Here is a 17,116-nt window from a genome sequence, read left to right on the forward strand (position 1 = left end):
CTCCGCTTTGTTGTTCTACATCGGAATGTGAACAAAGCAACCGCTGTTAAAAATTGAAGGGAGAAAAACAGTAGAGTTTTAAAATTAGAGCCCTCCCTCTTTTCTGCATGTCATTAGCGGGTGTCCCACTCTCTACCCAAGCTTTGAAGCAAACTGAAACATAGGGGCATGAGCAAAGGGGGGAGTAGGGCTTTGGCTTTTTCAGGGTATCTCGAGGAGTGCCTCACCGGAGTTGCAGAAGTGCTCAGAATATTAACCGATGGCTGAATATTAAGAACTTAACATCTCGGTCTAATCCTGAAATTGGCACTCCTCCTTTCCACATGCATCCAGATTCGTCCCTCACAGCCTCGAGTCACAATTTCTTGATTTGAAATCGGAGCTCAATCTGTAGCATCCAGACGGAGGGGATGGACAATCTGTTGCCGAGCAAAAGGATTCAGGGAAGATGTAGCCTGAGTCTATTTTCCTGAGACCCGACCTGAGCCACTTTGTAAGCCAACCCAATAACCTTGCCAACTTGGGCGGCTGCTCGCTAGATTTAGCTGACAGCAAAGGGACAATAAAGAAAAGATGCCTCGTATCTTAGTGTGTCCTACATTGGATGGCATCTACTAACAATACCTCTGCTCAAGATTTCAGGGGCCATGTAGAGAGTTCTGTGGCGAATCCTGTTAAGCGGTCGTTAAACTCTTCTGCTTTGGAGACGATCTTGTCTCACCAAAACGAATTCCATAGTCTTGGATTTCCAGTGATACCATATAATTGGAGGTGCTAGGCGATCTTGGTTTTAGTTGGTTTTTCATCTCCAATGAATGAGGATAACAGCAATTCGTTAGAGTGTGGAGGAGCAGAAATAGTGATTTCTGAAGCCCAATACACTGAGATGCTTCTTCCTTTATAATGGTTGTGGAGGAACTACAATCGTGATTTCTGAAGCCCAATACATTGAGATGCTTCTTCCTTTATAATGGTAGCTAGTTTTCAACATGTTTGAGGCATGGAGTATCTTTGAGAGGCTATGGAAATTGTAGTCATGTATGGAGGGTTTGGAATTCTCTGCTATTTCAAACGGGTTATATTCCAGGATTCGTGCATCTAATGAGGACTTGACAAAGGTTTTGAGGAAATAAACATGGAAAGTCGTGGAAAGATGGTCCAAGATGGTTCCCTTGATTGTAGATGTGGATGCTCTTTAGATATGATTCCCTTGATTGTAGATGGTGATGGTCATGATGCCTCCTTGTTCGTGTTGGAAAAGTTTTGGTTGGTGTGTAGAGAAAGCTACAAGATTCCAACATCCGCTCTTCCTTGCCTAGGGGTTGTGTAAAGGTCCTTTTGCAGCTTAAGGCTTCGGGGACTACAGCAATAAGTGTTTGTGGGAGGAAAACATACTTCAAGAGGAAGTATCTACTGAATTCATTACTTGATAAATGTGGTTCTACTTTGCATGCAATGCTAACTATCATTTTGAATTTGAAAACAAAAAGCTTGAAAGTGATGACTCATGAAATATGACAATTAGGTTGCATTTGATTCCCCATGGATCTCAGATCTGAAGGGATCTAAAATCTACCATTGCTGTGAGGAGGGGGTGGTGTCGGACCTCAAAATCACGGGTCTTAGATCTGTGGTAATCAAACGCAACCTCAGTGAAAAAGGTGAATAGGGTTAACCTGAAGGATAGAGGGACTAGGTCAAGTCCTAATAAGGAGAATATGTTTGAACAAGATGAACTAGAGAGATGTCTCACAGGAAAGCGGATCCGGTCTTAAAGAGTGATTGGAGTTTTGACAGTTGTTTGCAATGGAAGGAGGCATGTCTATTTAGTGGGAATAAGGTGGAAAGAAAGCTTGGAAAAGAGTTCACTTTGGGCTTGGAAGGAAAGATGAGAAAAAGAAGGGAAAGAGGTGGTGGGCACAAAGAAAGGGCGCGGAAGGGATGGAGCAAAAAGGTGGGGAATTAATTGAATGGAAACTGTTGGTAAAAAGAATGCAATGTTAATATGCAACTGGGGTAACTTGATTGTTAAGGAGATACATTAAAGTTTGAAGCCCCTTTCCCTTTCTCTTTATTTCCAGAGTTCAAAGAACTAGGTGCGGAACGGTATATTCATTAGCTGAAGTGTCACACATCTACCGTTTGCAGCCCAGAAGAGTAGTGTATTCACATGAATCAAATTGACGACCAAACTTTCACCAGTCCACCAGCTTGAACAGCTAAGCTATGCCCATCAAGAAATTACAAGTATGGTCCAGACTTTACTAAAAGAAAAATAAGGATATGAATAGGTCTTATTTAATGCTTATGCTTCAGGGGGCTGAGTAACTGGAGGAATTTCTACATCGCTTCATATACCATAACCAATATTATGATGAATAGAATGGGACAAAAAAAAACATTATAATTAATTAAGATGCTTTCTTTTAATAGTGGAATTTTCATTTAGCGCATGAAATAATTGAATCAATAGTGAGATTTGCTGTGGACTGAGTTTTTCCAGAGGCTATTTTTCTTTATCGAGGGTCTTTTATACAAGACTTCAAAATATATGGAGGAAACTAGAAAGGGGCACGTATGACAGATTCTCCTGAAGTTTTAGTTCAATACTACATAATTCACCGGATCTCTGTGATGATCTGTAACAAAAAAAAATTAACAGGAAAATGTACCAATTACTTAAAACTTCAAAAAGCCCTTAACCTTTGGGTGAGCAAGAGATTAATAATCTATTGCTTAAAGGTCCTCTCATTCTCCTCTCTCGGGGTTTTGGGTTATATCGGGATCTAGGTGAGGTAAGATTTGGGTGTCACGATCTTACATTTTTACAGTTCAGGAGAGTAGCTCTCACAGAAATCAAAGAAGCGACGTGCGTCTACATGCCTACCTACCCAACTAGTTATGCTAAACCAAAAAGCACAAACAAAAAAGAAAGTTTTTTTTTCTGAACTTTGTATTCAGAAAGTTCATTGTCGCGAACAAATACAAACTGTTTAAAAAGGGTAGAGAAACCCAATCCATACTGTTTCATATTTTATATATTCCTCCTGTGAACATTGAATTAATTTTTCTGAAGCTTTATGAGGTTTGCAGATGCTTTCTTTGAGTGTCTTGCATGTGTTTGTTCAGAGGCCCACAAATGCATTCGATACAGCAGAAAACCTGTCAAAGGAATCATGTTCGTCGAAAAAACAAGCCTAGGTAATTGTACCGGGACAGTAGTCCAAAAATAAAAGATCTTGCAGCATAGAAGAAGCCAAGGATTGTAAGCCAAGGATTGTAAGCCAAGGATTGTAGTGGATGAACTGGAGTTCAGCAAAAAAAGGCATCTCGGAAACCACGCTCCTGGAGGATAAAGCCTCAGACTTTTATTCAAGAGCAAGAAAACAAAAATGAACAACCCAAGAATGAAATAGTTCCACAGTTGGGTCACAAAAAGAGACAGAAATTGTGTTAACAAAGTTCTCTCCTTGCCTCCCCACACTGCGCATCCCTTCTGGCTCCTCTTGAACTATCTTTAGCCACCCTTTCTCGGCAATAGAAGAGGGCCACTTTCAGACGCATAGCCCAAGCCATAATCTGTGTCCGGCTTCTCTCTGGTTCGGATGGGAGAGAGAGGGCCCGATGGGGGAGAACGTCCATCTCCAATTGGGCCACGTCACCGGGTAATGTTATAAAAAAAAGACTTTCATTTATCTCCATAATTAAAGGCAATGATTCGTTAGTATTGATTAAAAACTTTTTTTAAAAAAAATTAATTAGGAGCAACTGCGATGGAGCAATGTCATATTCTTAAGTTTTTAAGGTTCTGGTTTTGTTTTGGAGCTTAACGTTCTCGTTTGCTTCAGGGTTTGGGTGGACATATAGTACATCATTCGACTCAAATGTCATGCTTGTCAACATATAGTAGAGTAATACACCAAAATACAATGTGAGCTGTTTTGCTGCGCAGTTGTCGTTAGCATTCAAAACTTGAGGGTAGATATGTTACACAGCATGTCTGCCCACTTTTTTTTCAAATATTTATTTTCTCTATCTTTTGTTTTAGTAAAGTTTCCCAATAAAAATTTTATAGCTTGAGACTATGTTTCCATGAAAGGATAGAAAAGGACACTCAAAGATGGAAAGGAAGGGGAAAAAGGGAAAAAAATGAAGAAAAAGAAATGGAAATTGAAAGGAATGGAAAAAATATATCATAAAAACTGGTTTATATAAAAAGAAAAGTCTCGTACACAAAAAACTTTATGTTACTATGTGTCTATCTCTCACTTACACATGGCCAATCTTGAAATATATCGATTGTGTATGTTTTATAATTTTCAAAAAAATTCTACCCTTCTATCCATTGGAGAGAGAGAGAGAGAGAGGTTGGCCCTATTGAGAGTAAAATAGTTATTTTTTAAAATGCATTTTTTTTTTCTTTCCCAATCCCTCCATTTCTGGAGGGATTAGTGATATACTGTTCTTTTCATCTCTTTTCTATCCAAACAGTTTTATTTAATCCTTTTGTTTCCTCATTTGTAGTTCAACATCCAAATACAAAATTAGCTATAGTTTTCTTTCCTTCTCCTTCTATTCCCCCCCACACATTTACAAGGTGCATCAAGCCAGTCAAAACAACACCTAACTAACAAAACTATGCTGCCATTACAATCTGAAATCGGAAACAAAAGGATCCCCAGTGAAACAACCAAAAAGGAGGCCACCACAGAGAGAGTTGAGTCAATGTGTCCCTTTATCCTTTTTTTCCCCTTTTCTTTAAGCAGCAGTGGAGTGCTTGACCAAATCTATTGATTTTCCTGGCTGCAATTTTAAGGGGATATTAGCCCCAGCAGTTCCATATTTATTCATATCTCAATGCACCTATTATATTTGTAAGTAATGCTTTTTTTAAAGGCTTTTGCCACATTTGTTCCAACTTATAAGATTAGAATTTACTTAAACTTTAAGCTTTAGGATAGCATGAGAGTTAATTATCAAAATCATTCTTCAACCTAGACAGTGTTAACCTAGTGTAGGTGAATATTTGGAGATTATCTTGGGCTGAAATCAATGCACACTTCTCATAAAACATCTTGATCTATATCTATATGAAAAAATTTTGAAAACCTCGTAAGGTTTAGAAACAACTTAAATCTTGGAGAGATTGTTCTTGTGCCATCAATTGGAAGGTTTCTCCTTGTAAGAGATATAATGATATTTATAGCTGGAAACTCTAAAAGGTATAAAGTTATTGTGGCTGAGAAAGAATTAAATATTGTATAAAGTTAAAAAGAGGGGTCTTGCCTAGTGGCAGTCTAAGCCTTGGGGTCAAGAAAATCTTATTGACAAGGTGATTGTTTGACATTATAGTTTGATGCAGTGTTAGTTGGATATTCCAATTATAGAAGGGAAAATCATTTTTCATAATAAGTTTGTAACTAGATTATATTTTCACATGATATTCACCCTGAGGATATGTCTATGAAATGTTAATAATTTTCTTGTTTTGGAAATAGAAGGTGATAAGCTCATAAGAAAAGCACAATTTAGTAAAAAATAAGATGGGTTTTCCTTAGGAATGTTGTCTTGTAAAGATATAGAGTTTCATCAGTTGTCCAAAAATTTGTTTGAGACTGTTTAGCTCATAGAGAGGCTCTATTTCTGCAAGAAAAATTGAGGAATTCAAGTACTACCTTACCCAGTAGGTGCGACTTATGTAGCAAAAAGTGGAATTAGTGCAGCATGTGCTTTTCCAATGCCCTGATTTCAGTTGGGTTGTGACAATGGGTTGTGGCAGGGTTTAGGAAGAAACAAATCTTTTTAATAAGGCCAGATAATAGATTGATTGATTACACAACTAGGTGTGCTTTTCTGTAGTTGCATAAGTACTGGGATCAAGCTTTCCATCAAATTATTTGGAAGTTGTAGGCTACAAGGAATAGATTGTGCTATGAAGATATAACTCCGCTTGAAAAATTACTAGCTGGGAAACAAAGGACTTCCTTTGATTGCATTTAATGTGAGAATAGACAGAACATTTGGAAGTGTCAGGTGTGAGGAAGTTTACTCACAAAATATTTGTTGTTGAGTCTCATCCTTTATTTGGCCTCTTGGACACTGGCAATATCTTATATCGAAGATTCAGGTCAAGACTTCTAACGTCAATTAAGTGAATGGATGCTTTCGCATTGGACATGCAATAAAATTTTTTAGTCTCTTATGAAAAATTAAGGAATGCGATGCTAGATTTGAATGTTTGTAAGAGGGCTGGATGTTGTAACTGAGTGTTTGTTGTTAGGAAAGAGGACATGTTATGAAGTGCTAGGAAAATCAAGTTCTTTCTCGAGTTGGTCCTAGTTTGGTCAATAACAACGGCGGCTATTAAAAATTGTAGTTCCTGGCTGGTTTTACTAGCATCAGATTATTGGGTCTAAGTCCAATGAAAATAAATACTTGTGTTTCATCCATTAAAGCACTGGTAACATGGATCGAACTTCTCTGCTCCCTTTGTTTTAAATTTTTTGTTGTGTTCTCATCTTGAACTTTCCAAGCTATAGCCTCCCTATTCCTTTGGCTGCTCAGCTCTATGAAACTATCCTCTAATTCAAATTCCAGAAACGCCAGATATTTAGATAATTCTTACAGTTGTCCAAGAGGATTCCTCTGTTCTAACTTCCACTGTCAACTAACTGAAAGATGATTGATTAAGAGCCCTCCCATTTTAAATGCTGAGTCTTTACTTTGCAAGCCAATGCATGAAAACAGTTTATGCAATGTTCTTCTGTTGGCTTGCCAAAAGACTGATGCTTATATCATTGCTTAAAGGATTAAGTTTGTCTCTGAAAGAACTTTGAATCTGGTCATATATTTTATTCTCAGAAAAGTTTAATGTTCTCAAGATTAATCTTTAGAAAAGTAAGACGTTCATTTCCAAGGAAACCATTGGGCTGGAGAGCAAGGCCCTGCTTCATTGTCGCAAACATAATAAGAGTGAACGATCCTAGATATATCAGATTCGAGCTTTTCACTACGAGGGACATCCATTTGGTATTAGCCAAGAAAAGGTCCCACGGTCATGCCTGCCTACTTTTACAACCCTACAAGCATCGTCGTTGCCCACCAGCTTGATCTTAAAGGAGATCGGGGAATAAAAACTCATACAGCCGAGACTATCAACATATTCCCAGCTACACTGGTTTATATTGAGGACCAAACCCAACAAGTTGCGTTGCCATGGCCACTAGTTGAAAGTATCTATCTTCACAGTTTTATAACAACATAAGAAGATGACGTGACCCAAAAAAGCGAATCAATTCCTTTCAACTTGCAACGTAAGCCAAGACCCAATTGCAACGTCGTTGTTTGCAGCTGTCAGTTTTCTCTTTTCTTTTCCTTCTTCCCCCCGACAACCACCTCATCATCAATCCTTTGATCACATTTTCCAGTTCCCCAGGCAAGGGACCGCACCAAATTACACAGAAAAAGAAGACATCCGTAGATAGGTAACCATATAACAAAATTTGGCTCCTCCTGCAACTATGAACATGCCATAGAATTCGTGGCTTTTCCCACATTGAATTTGACAAAGGAAAAAGCCTCTTGGTCTTGGTTGGGACGCATGTCTTTCTACTCATCATGTGACCAGAGAAATGAATCATCGCAGTTAAATTTCATCATCATTCCTTCAAAGAGAAGAAATCACACAACAACAATGATCCATATTTCAAGTATGGCAGGCAAAAAGCACAAGGGAAAACAAAAAGCACAAGGGAAAACAATCAGTCATTTCTCGCTTGATCCTGATAGTCTTTATAAAGAAGAAACCGAAACAGTTCAAAAGACCAAGAATGGAGTACTTGGACTTTATAGCACTTGAGGAACCAATCCAACCAGCTCTTAAAGGACGGTTGAAGGCAAAAACAACTACGAGTCTACGATGGTTTGTAGTATTTGGTTGGAACAAAAGGCATTTTAGTGATAACAGCATCATAAGTTTTTCCACGAACAATCACCTTCAACTCAGTTCCCGCCTTATGACTGCCTGATTTTACATATCCCATGGCTATGTTCTTCTTCAGACATGGGCTGAACCCTCCGCTTGTTACTTCTCCAAGTGGCTGGGATGCAGAATCCAGAATTTCACTATGACTTCTTGGAGGTGGACCAGAAGATAATAGGCCAACACGTCGAACTGGTGGGCCCTCTGCAAGCTGTTTTAATATTACTTCTGCACCAAGAAATCCACCCTCAGCTCTCCTTCTCTTTCCAATTGCCCAAGTTAGACCTGCCTCTACAGGAGTCACATGTTGTTCCATGTCATTTCCATATAAGCACAGGCCAGCCTCAAGTCGAAGGCTGTCACGTGCACCTAATCCAGTTAGCCGGACCTTTCCTTCTGACTTCTCCAAGATGGCTTTCGCAAGCTCAACTGCATGTTCTGATGGAACAGATATTTCAAAACCATCCTCACCAGTATACCTGGAAGTTAGAATGTGAAGCTAAGTTCAATGCACAAAAAATTTCACAAAATAAAGCTAAACAAAATTTCCTGCCAGGAAAGGTCTTGAGATGAATTACTCTTCCAACAGTTTTCGCTCCCAGTGAAAAAGGACACACTTATCGAAGATTAGTACATATCAAAGAAGATTTGGTAGTTCCAACAATTAAAAGATACCAATGAGAAGCATACCCATAACGCATGAGCAGAATATCCTAATGGAAATATCATTGTATCATAAGACAAATAATTTCTAAGAAAACAATAAGAATATCAATGACATTAGCATATGCAAAAAACTTAGCAACTAGGAAGCACCCACGTTATCAATTAAAATATTCAGAGAAGACTGATAATCTATGAAGATAGTATATGCATTGGGATTACATTCTATTGGTTTATATCCAATCTTCTTATACCACAATATCAGCAAAAGATAGATATTAGCAAAAGACAGATATTATGTTATTATCAGCACATAAAAACATTAATTGATTTAATAGGCCTAGCTGAATATCTTTGAGACGGATGTCATCCAATATGAACTCTTGTTCTAAATGAATGAGATATAAAAGATTATACTAAAAATTATAACAGGAAGGTTTTAAGTAAATTAATGCTGACATGAGAGAAAATATTACGTGGACAGCCAAGGATGCATCTTTTAGAATCATTTATAGGTCCAGACAACTAGTCAGTCCTCCAATTATTGTTTTTTTGTTTTAAATAGATCATCTCAAGTTCTCAACATACTTTCAGGAACCTCTATTTATATATTAAAATAGGTCATCTTCATATAGGGTCTTGAAAGCAGTTTCTAAAGTAACTGAAGCAGACAGAAATGCTGAACCACCATACTGCTTCCTCTTAAAATTATTTAAATGAGTGACATGATGAACTTTTGGATTTGTTTAGTCTTCTATGCTTGCTCCAGTAATTCTTGATATATAGCAATTTAAGATGAACTATTGCATTCAAGCTTTATGAGTCAAACTCAACACCAATAGTTACATCATAGCACTTATCATGTGCTATATGCATGAAAGTTCTAGTGCATGACATACTTTCTATTCTAGATATAGTTATGACATTTTTCATTTCTAGGTATAGTTATTCACCACAAATACTAAAACTTATTGTTTCAAGATGTGAACATAAACCAAATAAATTCACAGATGAACATTTCTAATAAGTGTACTAATTTTGGCCAACAGGTATCCCATGACTTGGCCTTGAATATCTTTTCACTACTTTAGGCTATACTCAAAGAGTAGATAATAGATCAGTTTCCTAAGATTAACACATGGATGTGGATACAGTAACAGAAACAAAGGCAAGTATCCCTGGCATACTACAGATTTTTCATGAAAATTGGCATGGGGTGAAAGCCAACTATCAAGACACAGAAAGTGTCTTATGATTCTTAAGAAAACCAACTACAATTTTTTGAACGATATTTTATAATAGATATAATTAAATAACTTAAGCAAGAGAAGTAACTTTGATCATAAACCACAACATGGTCCCGCATAGACATCAGAACAAAAAGGAAGCAAGTGAATATAAAGCCAACCACCATAATGATAAAGAAAGCAGATAAAGACACAATATTGACTATATGGGCCATTGGTTTAAGTTAACCATGTCCAGACCGATTCTCAAACACAAGTAACTTGTGACCTGAAGAATTATATCTCCTCTGCTTGATGTCATCTTTCAAAAATGTTCATCCTAAGTGAAGTTCCACTGAGACACTAGAGAAATATGATCAATTTACAAATTTATTCAGTTTTACAAGCATAATTTCTACTGCAATTACTATGAGATCATTTTTATCATAAATACAGCAGGAAATTAAATGCTTTCTTTTATGTCCTTAGGCATCATGTTCTCTGACTAGAACTGGAAGAGAGAGAGTGTGATAGAAAACTCTGTCTGCTTAAAGGCAAATTTTAAATCATGATTGCAAGTGATAATACTTTATACATTTATAAGTGCAATCTATCATAGCTAGAAGGCATTAATGAGGGCTAGCAAATAGTGTACAACTAAAATTCATCTGTAGCTTTTACTTCACATGCATGCAGAACATAGTTACTCAGGCTACCGGAAACCAGCAATGAGGGCTTCTTGTCAAAGTAGATTCACAAACCAGTACTTTGGCCACTGGGATGGGAGATGGGATCACTTGGTGGCCAATGCAGTGGAATTCAGTATCCTCAAATATGATATGAATAAAGACGTACCTACATATCATTACTTTATGCAAGGCTGCAAGTATAAACAATTCATCCATAAATATTCTCTTCTGTAGTATGATAGTATCAGTATTTAACATGCCAAATTAGGGTGCCACACAGTTCAGGTTGCTAAAAAGAGACTCACATAATAAATTTGCAAGATACACACTATTTCATGTTACATGTAACAAACTATGCTACAATTGTAAAGGGAACCAGAAAAAAGAAAGTATAATATCTCAGGAGATTGACTAAATATTAATTTTGTAGGAGTATCAGGCTAAACATAATGACCAACTGCTTTCGATGTGGCAACTGATACCTACCCAGTTCTTGTGAGAAAGCATGCAGAGCCATTAATGTCTAGCATGTGGAAGTCACTGAAGTACATTTTACTCAAATCATTTTTAGTTAGCATCTGTAGCACTGGTGCAGCAAGAGGACCCTGCATGACATAAATGAAGTGAACTGTCAAACAAGATTGCAAAGATAATATTTCTTACACCACAACACATGTCATCCATGCCCTAGAAATATCTAGCTCCAAATCTCAATTTCCTCAGGCACCAAACTTGAAATAAAAAATAGAAGAAAGAGAAGTATAACTGTATTATATAAGAAATTAGTCACATCCAGAGATGCACGAAGACATACAAAATCTACATGAAGTTCACAGAATTAAAGCAGGGATAGCTTAGCACGCAATATAATTGTGCCTTTTGAAGAGGAGAAAATTCTATGGCGTCAGCAATTTGACTAGGAATCAGCAACAAAGACGATCTTAGGACTGAAGACAAACTTTTCAACAAATAAAGAATGTCTAGTTAGAAGCAAGAGCAAAGAGGAAAAGAGGAATGCTGCTGACCTGCAAAGCTAGAAGCGACCTCTCGTCATGGATATGCCAATTAACGTCCCCACCTTTTGACTTGAAAATTTTCATATGGGACTCTATATGTGCTAGATCCTTGTCCCTACAGCCAGCATTCACAACCAAGTATATATGCTCATCTGTCACCTTAGTGATAACTGAATCATCGATTGCCCCACCCTTCTCATTGGTGAAGACTGTCAAAGTACCAGTTCCACGAGCAAGCCCAGCCACATCTGCAATTACAAGTTTTTCTAGAAATGGAATGCAATCCTTCCCATTGAGACTCAAGCCACACATATGTGAAACATCAAATAGTCCCCCATTAGTCCTGCAGTTAATGGTTGAATCCATAATGGAGTCTTTGTACTGAATTGGCATGCTCCACCCGGCAAAAGGGACCATCTTCCCGCCATGCTCAACATGGAAATCATGCAACACTGTCTTCTTTAGTTCGCCTTCTGTAGCAAAACCTCTTCTTGCCAGCTCTTCGAACTTTCCCTTCTTGCCGGCCTGAGATAACCGCCTTGTAATCGATTGCCCAAGTTGCCATAAACCTACCCTCATCTCTACTTGACAGAAAACGAGAATAATCAAGTCAAATCAATATGATGCAGATTCCAGAAGCTACTCGCCATATGCAGATTAAAGCAACAACAGCGTCTTATAGTTTTTCAAAATGCATGAAAGAGTAAGGACATCGCATTAGAAAACGATTAAGCTATATAAGTTCAGATCTGCAAATGGACCTCCTAAAAGCATGTAAGAGGGAGAGAGATAGACAGAGCAGAGCAGCGCAGGGTGTGTGTGTGTGTGTGTGAGAGAGAGAGAGAGAGAGAGAGATTCCACTTTCTAGGAGAAAATTGTGTTAAACTCAATGAAATAAAAATCAGCAAAAAAAAAAAAGACGTTATAAAAGGAATGCAATTGAATAGCAAGATGTGCCACGCATAGAAGCATGATCCTTGAACAGATTTGAAACAATGCCACAATCAGATCGACGTTGATCAATGAGAAACCCCTCTAAAATTCAGAAAATGGGTGCTTACGTTCTAATACCACCGCTCCAACACTGTCGGTGGCACTAGACCAGAGAAAACATTGAAGAAATAAACTTTCTGAGACACCATGACGATGGTGAAAGACGCAAATAAATCAGATCAGTACATGTTCAAAACGTTACACAAGCAAATTCTAGAGCAAGAGAAGGAGGTGCCGGCCTCTGCCATACCGCTGCCTTGGTTGTGATCAGCACTTCACCGACTTCACCTGGAAGGAGAAAAGGAAGAGAGGACAGGAATAAAGAAACCTTATGAAAGACGATGTGGGGAGGCGTAAGAAGTAAATAAAGAGGGAGAGGAAGGGTGGCACTGGGTGGCAGAGGATTCCCCTACCAAATCGAGAATAGATATAGTCATCGTTAGTGAGTGGCCATCTTGGTGGCTGTATTGGATTTGTCTCGTTTCTTTAGAAATGCTACTTGTATTTTCTTCATTAGGTTACTTCAGCACAGCACTTGTGAGTTACTGTCCGTCTTTCGATTTGTTTTTCCTTCTAACTTATCTCTACCGTATTGCCGATTGGCGTCTTCATGTGTTCCTTGTGACTCAAATTCATTCTTCATATTTGCGCATACAAAGCACACCCTAGTCATTTATTTAACATTGGAAAAATACTTATGCGCCATTATATCAACTCATTTTCTTTCTTTAGTTCCAAATCACTTGCATTATTTAATGCATTTAATGGAACAGCAATAAAAACAGTTCCCATAGAAAAGCGTAGCATGTATAGTGTCTATGGGTCAAGAATATATATAATATATAGGATCTTTAGATTTTTCTGGCCCCGAACAGCCGACGAACGTGCTTGCCCAAAGCATTTAGGTGGCCATAGGGGTCAGACGAACAGGATTTCATATTATATATATATATATTATCACAAATTGATATACATATAAAATGGATATGCCACTTGTACATATACCCAGATGCAATGTATGGGGACGAGGGATGGGTATGTGTCCAACTTTGTTTGTCTCTTTTTTCCTCTCTTTTTATCCATATAACACAATTACATACACAATATATATATATATATATATATATATATATATATATATATATATATATATATATATATATATATATATATATATACTGAGAGTCTCACACTTAAAATGATAGTTGATCTGAGCCGTTCCATTTTTAGATCCGATGGCTCAGATGATGTTTTTTAAAAATATTTTTTAATATCTTCTCTCTCCTTGATGCCTCTCTCCCTTCACGATTTTGTAAGTCCCTCCCTCCCTCACTCATCCACCAACACCGACGGCCGGCTCCCTCTCCTCCCCAAATATCCCGGTCCTATGCTTGTGTTATCAAAAGATGGGTGGACATCTCCGCAGCCACCGCTCGATGTCGAGACATACACACAAATAAATCCTTCATTCTATGCAGTGTGTACCTTCACCTGGATGCTATGAGAAGATATTATGAGCTAGTTAATCTGAATGAGTGGTTGAGGACACTAGACGAACTGATCAATGAGAGACTTCAATGCTACGAGGGATGGTGATGACAAAACAGGCAGAGCGCCAGATGGAGTTGTGAAACTCAGATGGAGTTGTGGAACTTTTAATGATTTCATCAACACTCTTGGTTTTTCGGTGATTCAGGATGACATGAGAAGCTTCACATGGTGCAATAACAGGCTGGGTGACGCCTGCATTAAATGTAGGCTTGATTGGGCTGTGGTGAACCAGCAGTGGATTCAGAGTATGCACTTGCACCACCACCTCAAAGTGTTGCCGAGAACTACCTCGGGTCACAACCCCTGACTGTTGTGTATGGATGTCAGGGAAAGGAATTACTAGGGGAGTAAACTGCTCCACTGCAACCAACCATGCTGAGATTATGGATTTGGCTTTTAGGTTCTACGAAGATTTTTATTGGGCTGATCACTCTGACGGGGTGATGTTGGGAGGTCATATGGAGGGTCTACAATTTTCCAGTGAGGAAAACCTTTTCCTTAATAAACCTGTTACTGCAGATGAAATAAAGAAAGCTGTCTTTGAGGCGAGCAGTAATAGGGCTCCAGGCCTCGATGGTTTCACAAATGAGTTCTTCAAAACGTAGATGGATGTGACTAAAGCTATTAGTGACTTTTTCGAGACAAGGCGTTTGGTGAAAAAGCCGAATAGAGCTCATCTTGTTTTAATCCCTACATTTTTCGGAGCAGAAAACATAAGTGACTTTCGTCTCATTGCTCTATGCAATAGTGTTCTCAAGTTTATCACCAAGGTAATGGTAAACCGGATGAGGGATATCCTTGGGTGCCTCCTTGGGAAAGAACAAGGGGCCTTCCTCCTTTCTCAGTTGATCCACGAGCAGGTCATTATTGCTCACAGCTGGCTAATAGTATGAAAAATCATGATGGAGCCTCTCTTATTTGAAGCTTGACCTTTCCAAGGCTTATGGCAGAGTAAATTGGTTGTTCTTGAAGAATGCTCTGGTTTGACTGGGTTTCTCGCATTGGTGATTGATAAGGGAATTATTTTGCCAGTTACAGAGGGTTACGTACCCCCTTTGGTAATCAAGAAACTCAAGTTGGAAAAAGAGGAAGGCCACATCAAATGTCCTCGCCTTAGAGGCCTCCTTTATATGCCACCGGTCCTAGCTTATGCTAACGATCTCATCCTCTTTTGCCGTCCCCAATGGGGTATGTCCAGCGTATTTTAGCCTTCTTAAAGGATATTGAAGATAGATCTGGTTTGTTGTGTTTGTGTATAAACAACAACAAGTCCTTCATTCACTCCTTTCCACACTAATGAGGTTGTATTAGGTGAACTGCAAAGAATTTTGAACTGGGAGACTAAGCCTCTTCCACTTACCTACCTTGGACTTCCTCTCTTCATTGGAAAGCTCACAGAAGACCTCTATAATCCTCTTCTTCAAAAGATCATGTTGAAGCTAAATGGGTGGTGCAGAAAGTTCATCTCTTATGCAGGCAGATTTTGCCTCATATGAGGGGTGCTCTACAGTCTTTTTCATTATTGGGCAAAGGCTTTTCAGATACCATCTGGGATTATAAGGAAGACAAATAGACCGTTGAGCAACTTTCTATAGGGAGATTCAGGGTCAGATTGCCACTGCCATCTCATGAATTGGGAGGCTCTATGTTTGCTGTATGAGAGGGGGGCGACAACATGTAAGACATTATAATCACTAACCGACTTTCATGATTCAGTGAGCGATTAAAGCCTCTACGAACAGTTCGCCTTGGGCATCCTTAGTTCACAACAAATATCTGTCCACTGGCAGCCTTTGGACGTCCAATCCCAATGGAAAACACTAAGTGGCTTGGAAAGATGTACCATGGGATTTGGAGGAAGTCAGTCATCTGATTTACTGGAAGCTAGGGGATGGTGAGAAGATCTGTTTCTGGCATGACCATTTGGGGTGAGGTATCATTAAATTTCTTCTCTCAGGGAAAGATTTTGGAAGAATGGGAAATCTTTTGCAACTCACTGTCTAGAAGACTCCTTTAGTTCGTCACCAGGTAGTGGAAGGAACTACCTCCCCTTGGATCCATCATCTGTTCATAGCTTATATATCTCACAAGGTGCCGATTCCCTCACCTGGGGTGAGAATAGTGCCACCTCGTTAACTAGCAAAGATATCTATGAGCAGATTAGATCGAAGAGACCGGAAGACAGCTGCAGAAATAATATTTGGAAGAGCTTGGCACCTCCTAGCATAAATTGGTTCCTTTTCTTGACCTTGGAAAGCCGGCTGTTGACTGCCCAACTTGGGAACCATTGTGTCCTTTGCGAAAAGGATGAATTTTTACTCAATCCTGTTTCGCCGCCCAAATATAGATGCTTTTTAACATAAAGTTTGACAGACCTGTTTACAATCACCTTGACCTAAAAGGGAGGTTTTTAAAGCGGACATCTACTGCTTTTCGGAGAAGATGGCTATTCGGTTTTTGGTAGAGTTATTGCCTCTCTCATTGTAGGTAAAGTGTGGAGAATCAGAAACTAGATTATACATGGGGAGAAAAGACCCCACGTCCAACACTGCTGTGATACTTGTGTGTGGGAGGACCCTTGCCTTTTGGGTGAAACTCACGCTGGTCAGTCTGAACATAGAATAGATATCCAACTCTAGCTACCCACTTTTATCATCCCGGGGCCTATGCCAAACATGACTGCTATCAATTTTATGGTTCAAATGGCCAGCATTAGGAATAGAACAGGTCTGAAATTTGCTTTCTCCATTTTAAGTCATGAAGGTGAAGTTATCAAGTGTGGACTCACACACAACTCGGTGAGACATCCTCGGATCGAGCTGCAGCTTGTAGAAGACACTATTATGATGGTACCTAACCTCCATGGGAAGATCACATTGCTACTTAGCTCCAGAACTTGGAAGGATAACCTCAAGTATCAGATTCGGAAGCCGAATAATGCAATGTATAGAAACTCCATTTTGCACACTTGGTCACAGTTTTTTATTATGTTCGATT

The 17,116-nt window shown here is 38.8% G+C and overlaps 1 protein-coding gene across 1 annotated transcript; it reads right to left on the reverse strand.

The window, feature by feature from the left end:
* Window positions 1–7,752: 7,752 nt before the first annotated feature.
* Window positions 7,753–12,984, reverse strand: LOC116264397 (aminomethyltransferase, mitochondrial). Its single transcript, XM_031644589.2, has 4 exons — window positions 12,819–12,984; window positions 11,585–12,156; window positions 11,046–11,164; window positions 7,753–8,460 (listed from the first exon to the last, which is right to left on the reverse strand). Exons 2-4 carry the CDS (start codon window positions 12,152–12,154, stop codon window positions 7,914–7,916), a joined length of 1,236 nt encoding a protein of 411 aa, XP_031500449.1. The 5' UTR covers window positions 12,155–12,156; window positions 12,819–12,984; the 3' UTR covers window positions 7,753–7,913.
* Between the last annotated feature and the right edge of the window lie 4,132 nt (window positions 12,985–17,116).

Source organism: Nymphaea colorata, chromosome 11, assembly GCF_008831285.2.
Source record: "Nymphaea colorata isolate Beijing-Zhang1983 chromosome 11, ASM883128v2, whole genome shotgun sequence".
Taxonomy (NCBI): domain Eukaryota; kingdom Viridiplantae; phylum Streptophyta; class Magnoliopsida; order Nymphaeales; family Nymphaeaceae; genus Nymphaea; species Nymphaea colorata.

What these genes read in the sequence shown, in the direction of transcription:
- LOC116264397 (XM_031644589.2), bottom strand. Translation starts at nt 12,154, where the DNA reads ATGAGGGTAGGTTTATGGCAACTTGGGCAATCGATTACAAGGCGGTTA. An exon ending in GGTCGCTTCTAGCTTTGCAG is followed by an intron (nt 11,165 to 11,584) that starts GTCAGCAGCATT and finishes TATGTCATGCAG; the next exon opens with GGTCCTCTTGCTGCACCAGT. An exon ending in TGCTTTCTCACAAGAACTGG is followed by an intron (nt 8,461 to 11,045) that starts GTAGGTATCAGT and finishes TCTAACTTCCAG; the next exon opens with GTATACTGGTGAGGATGGTT.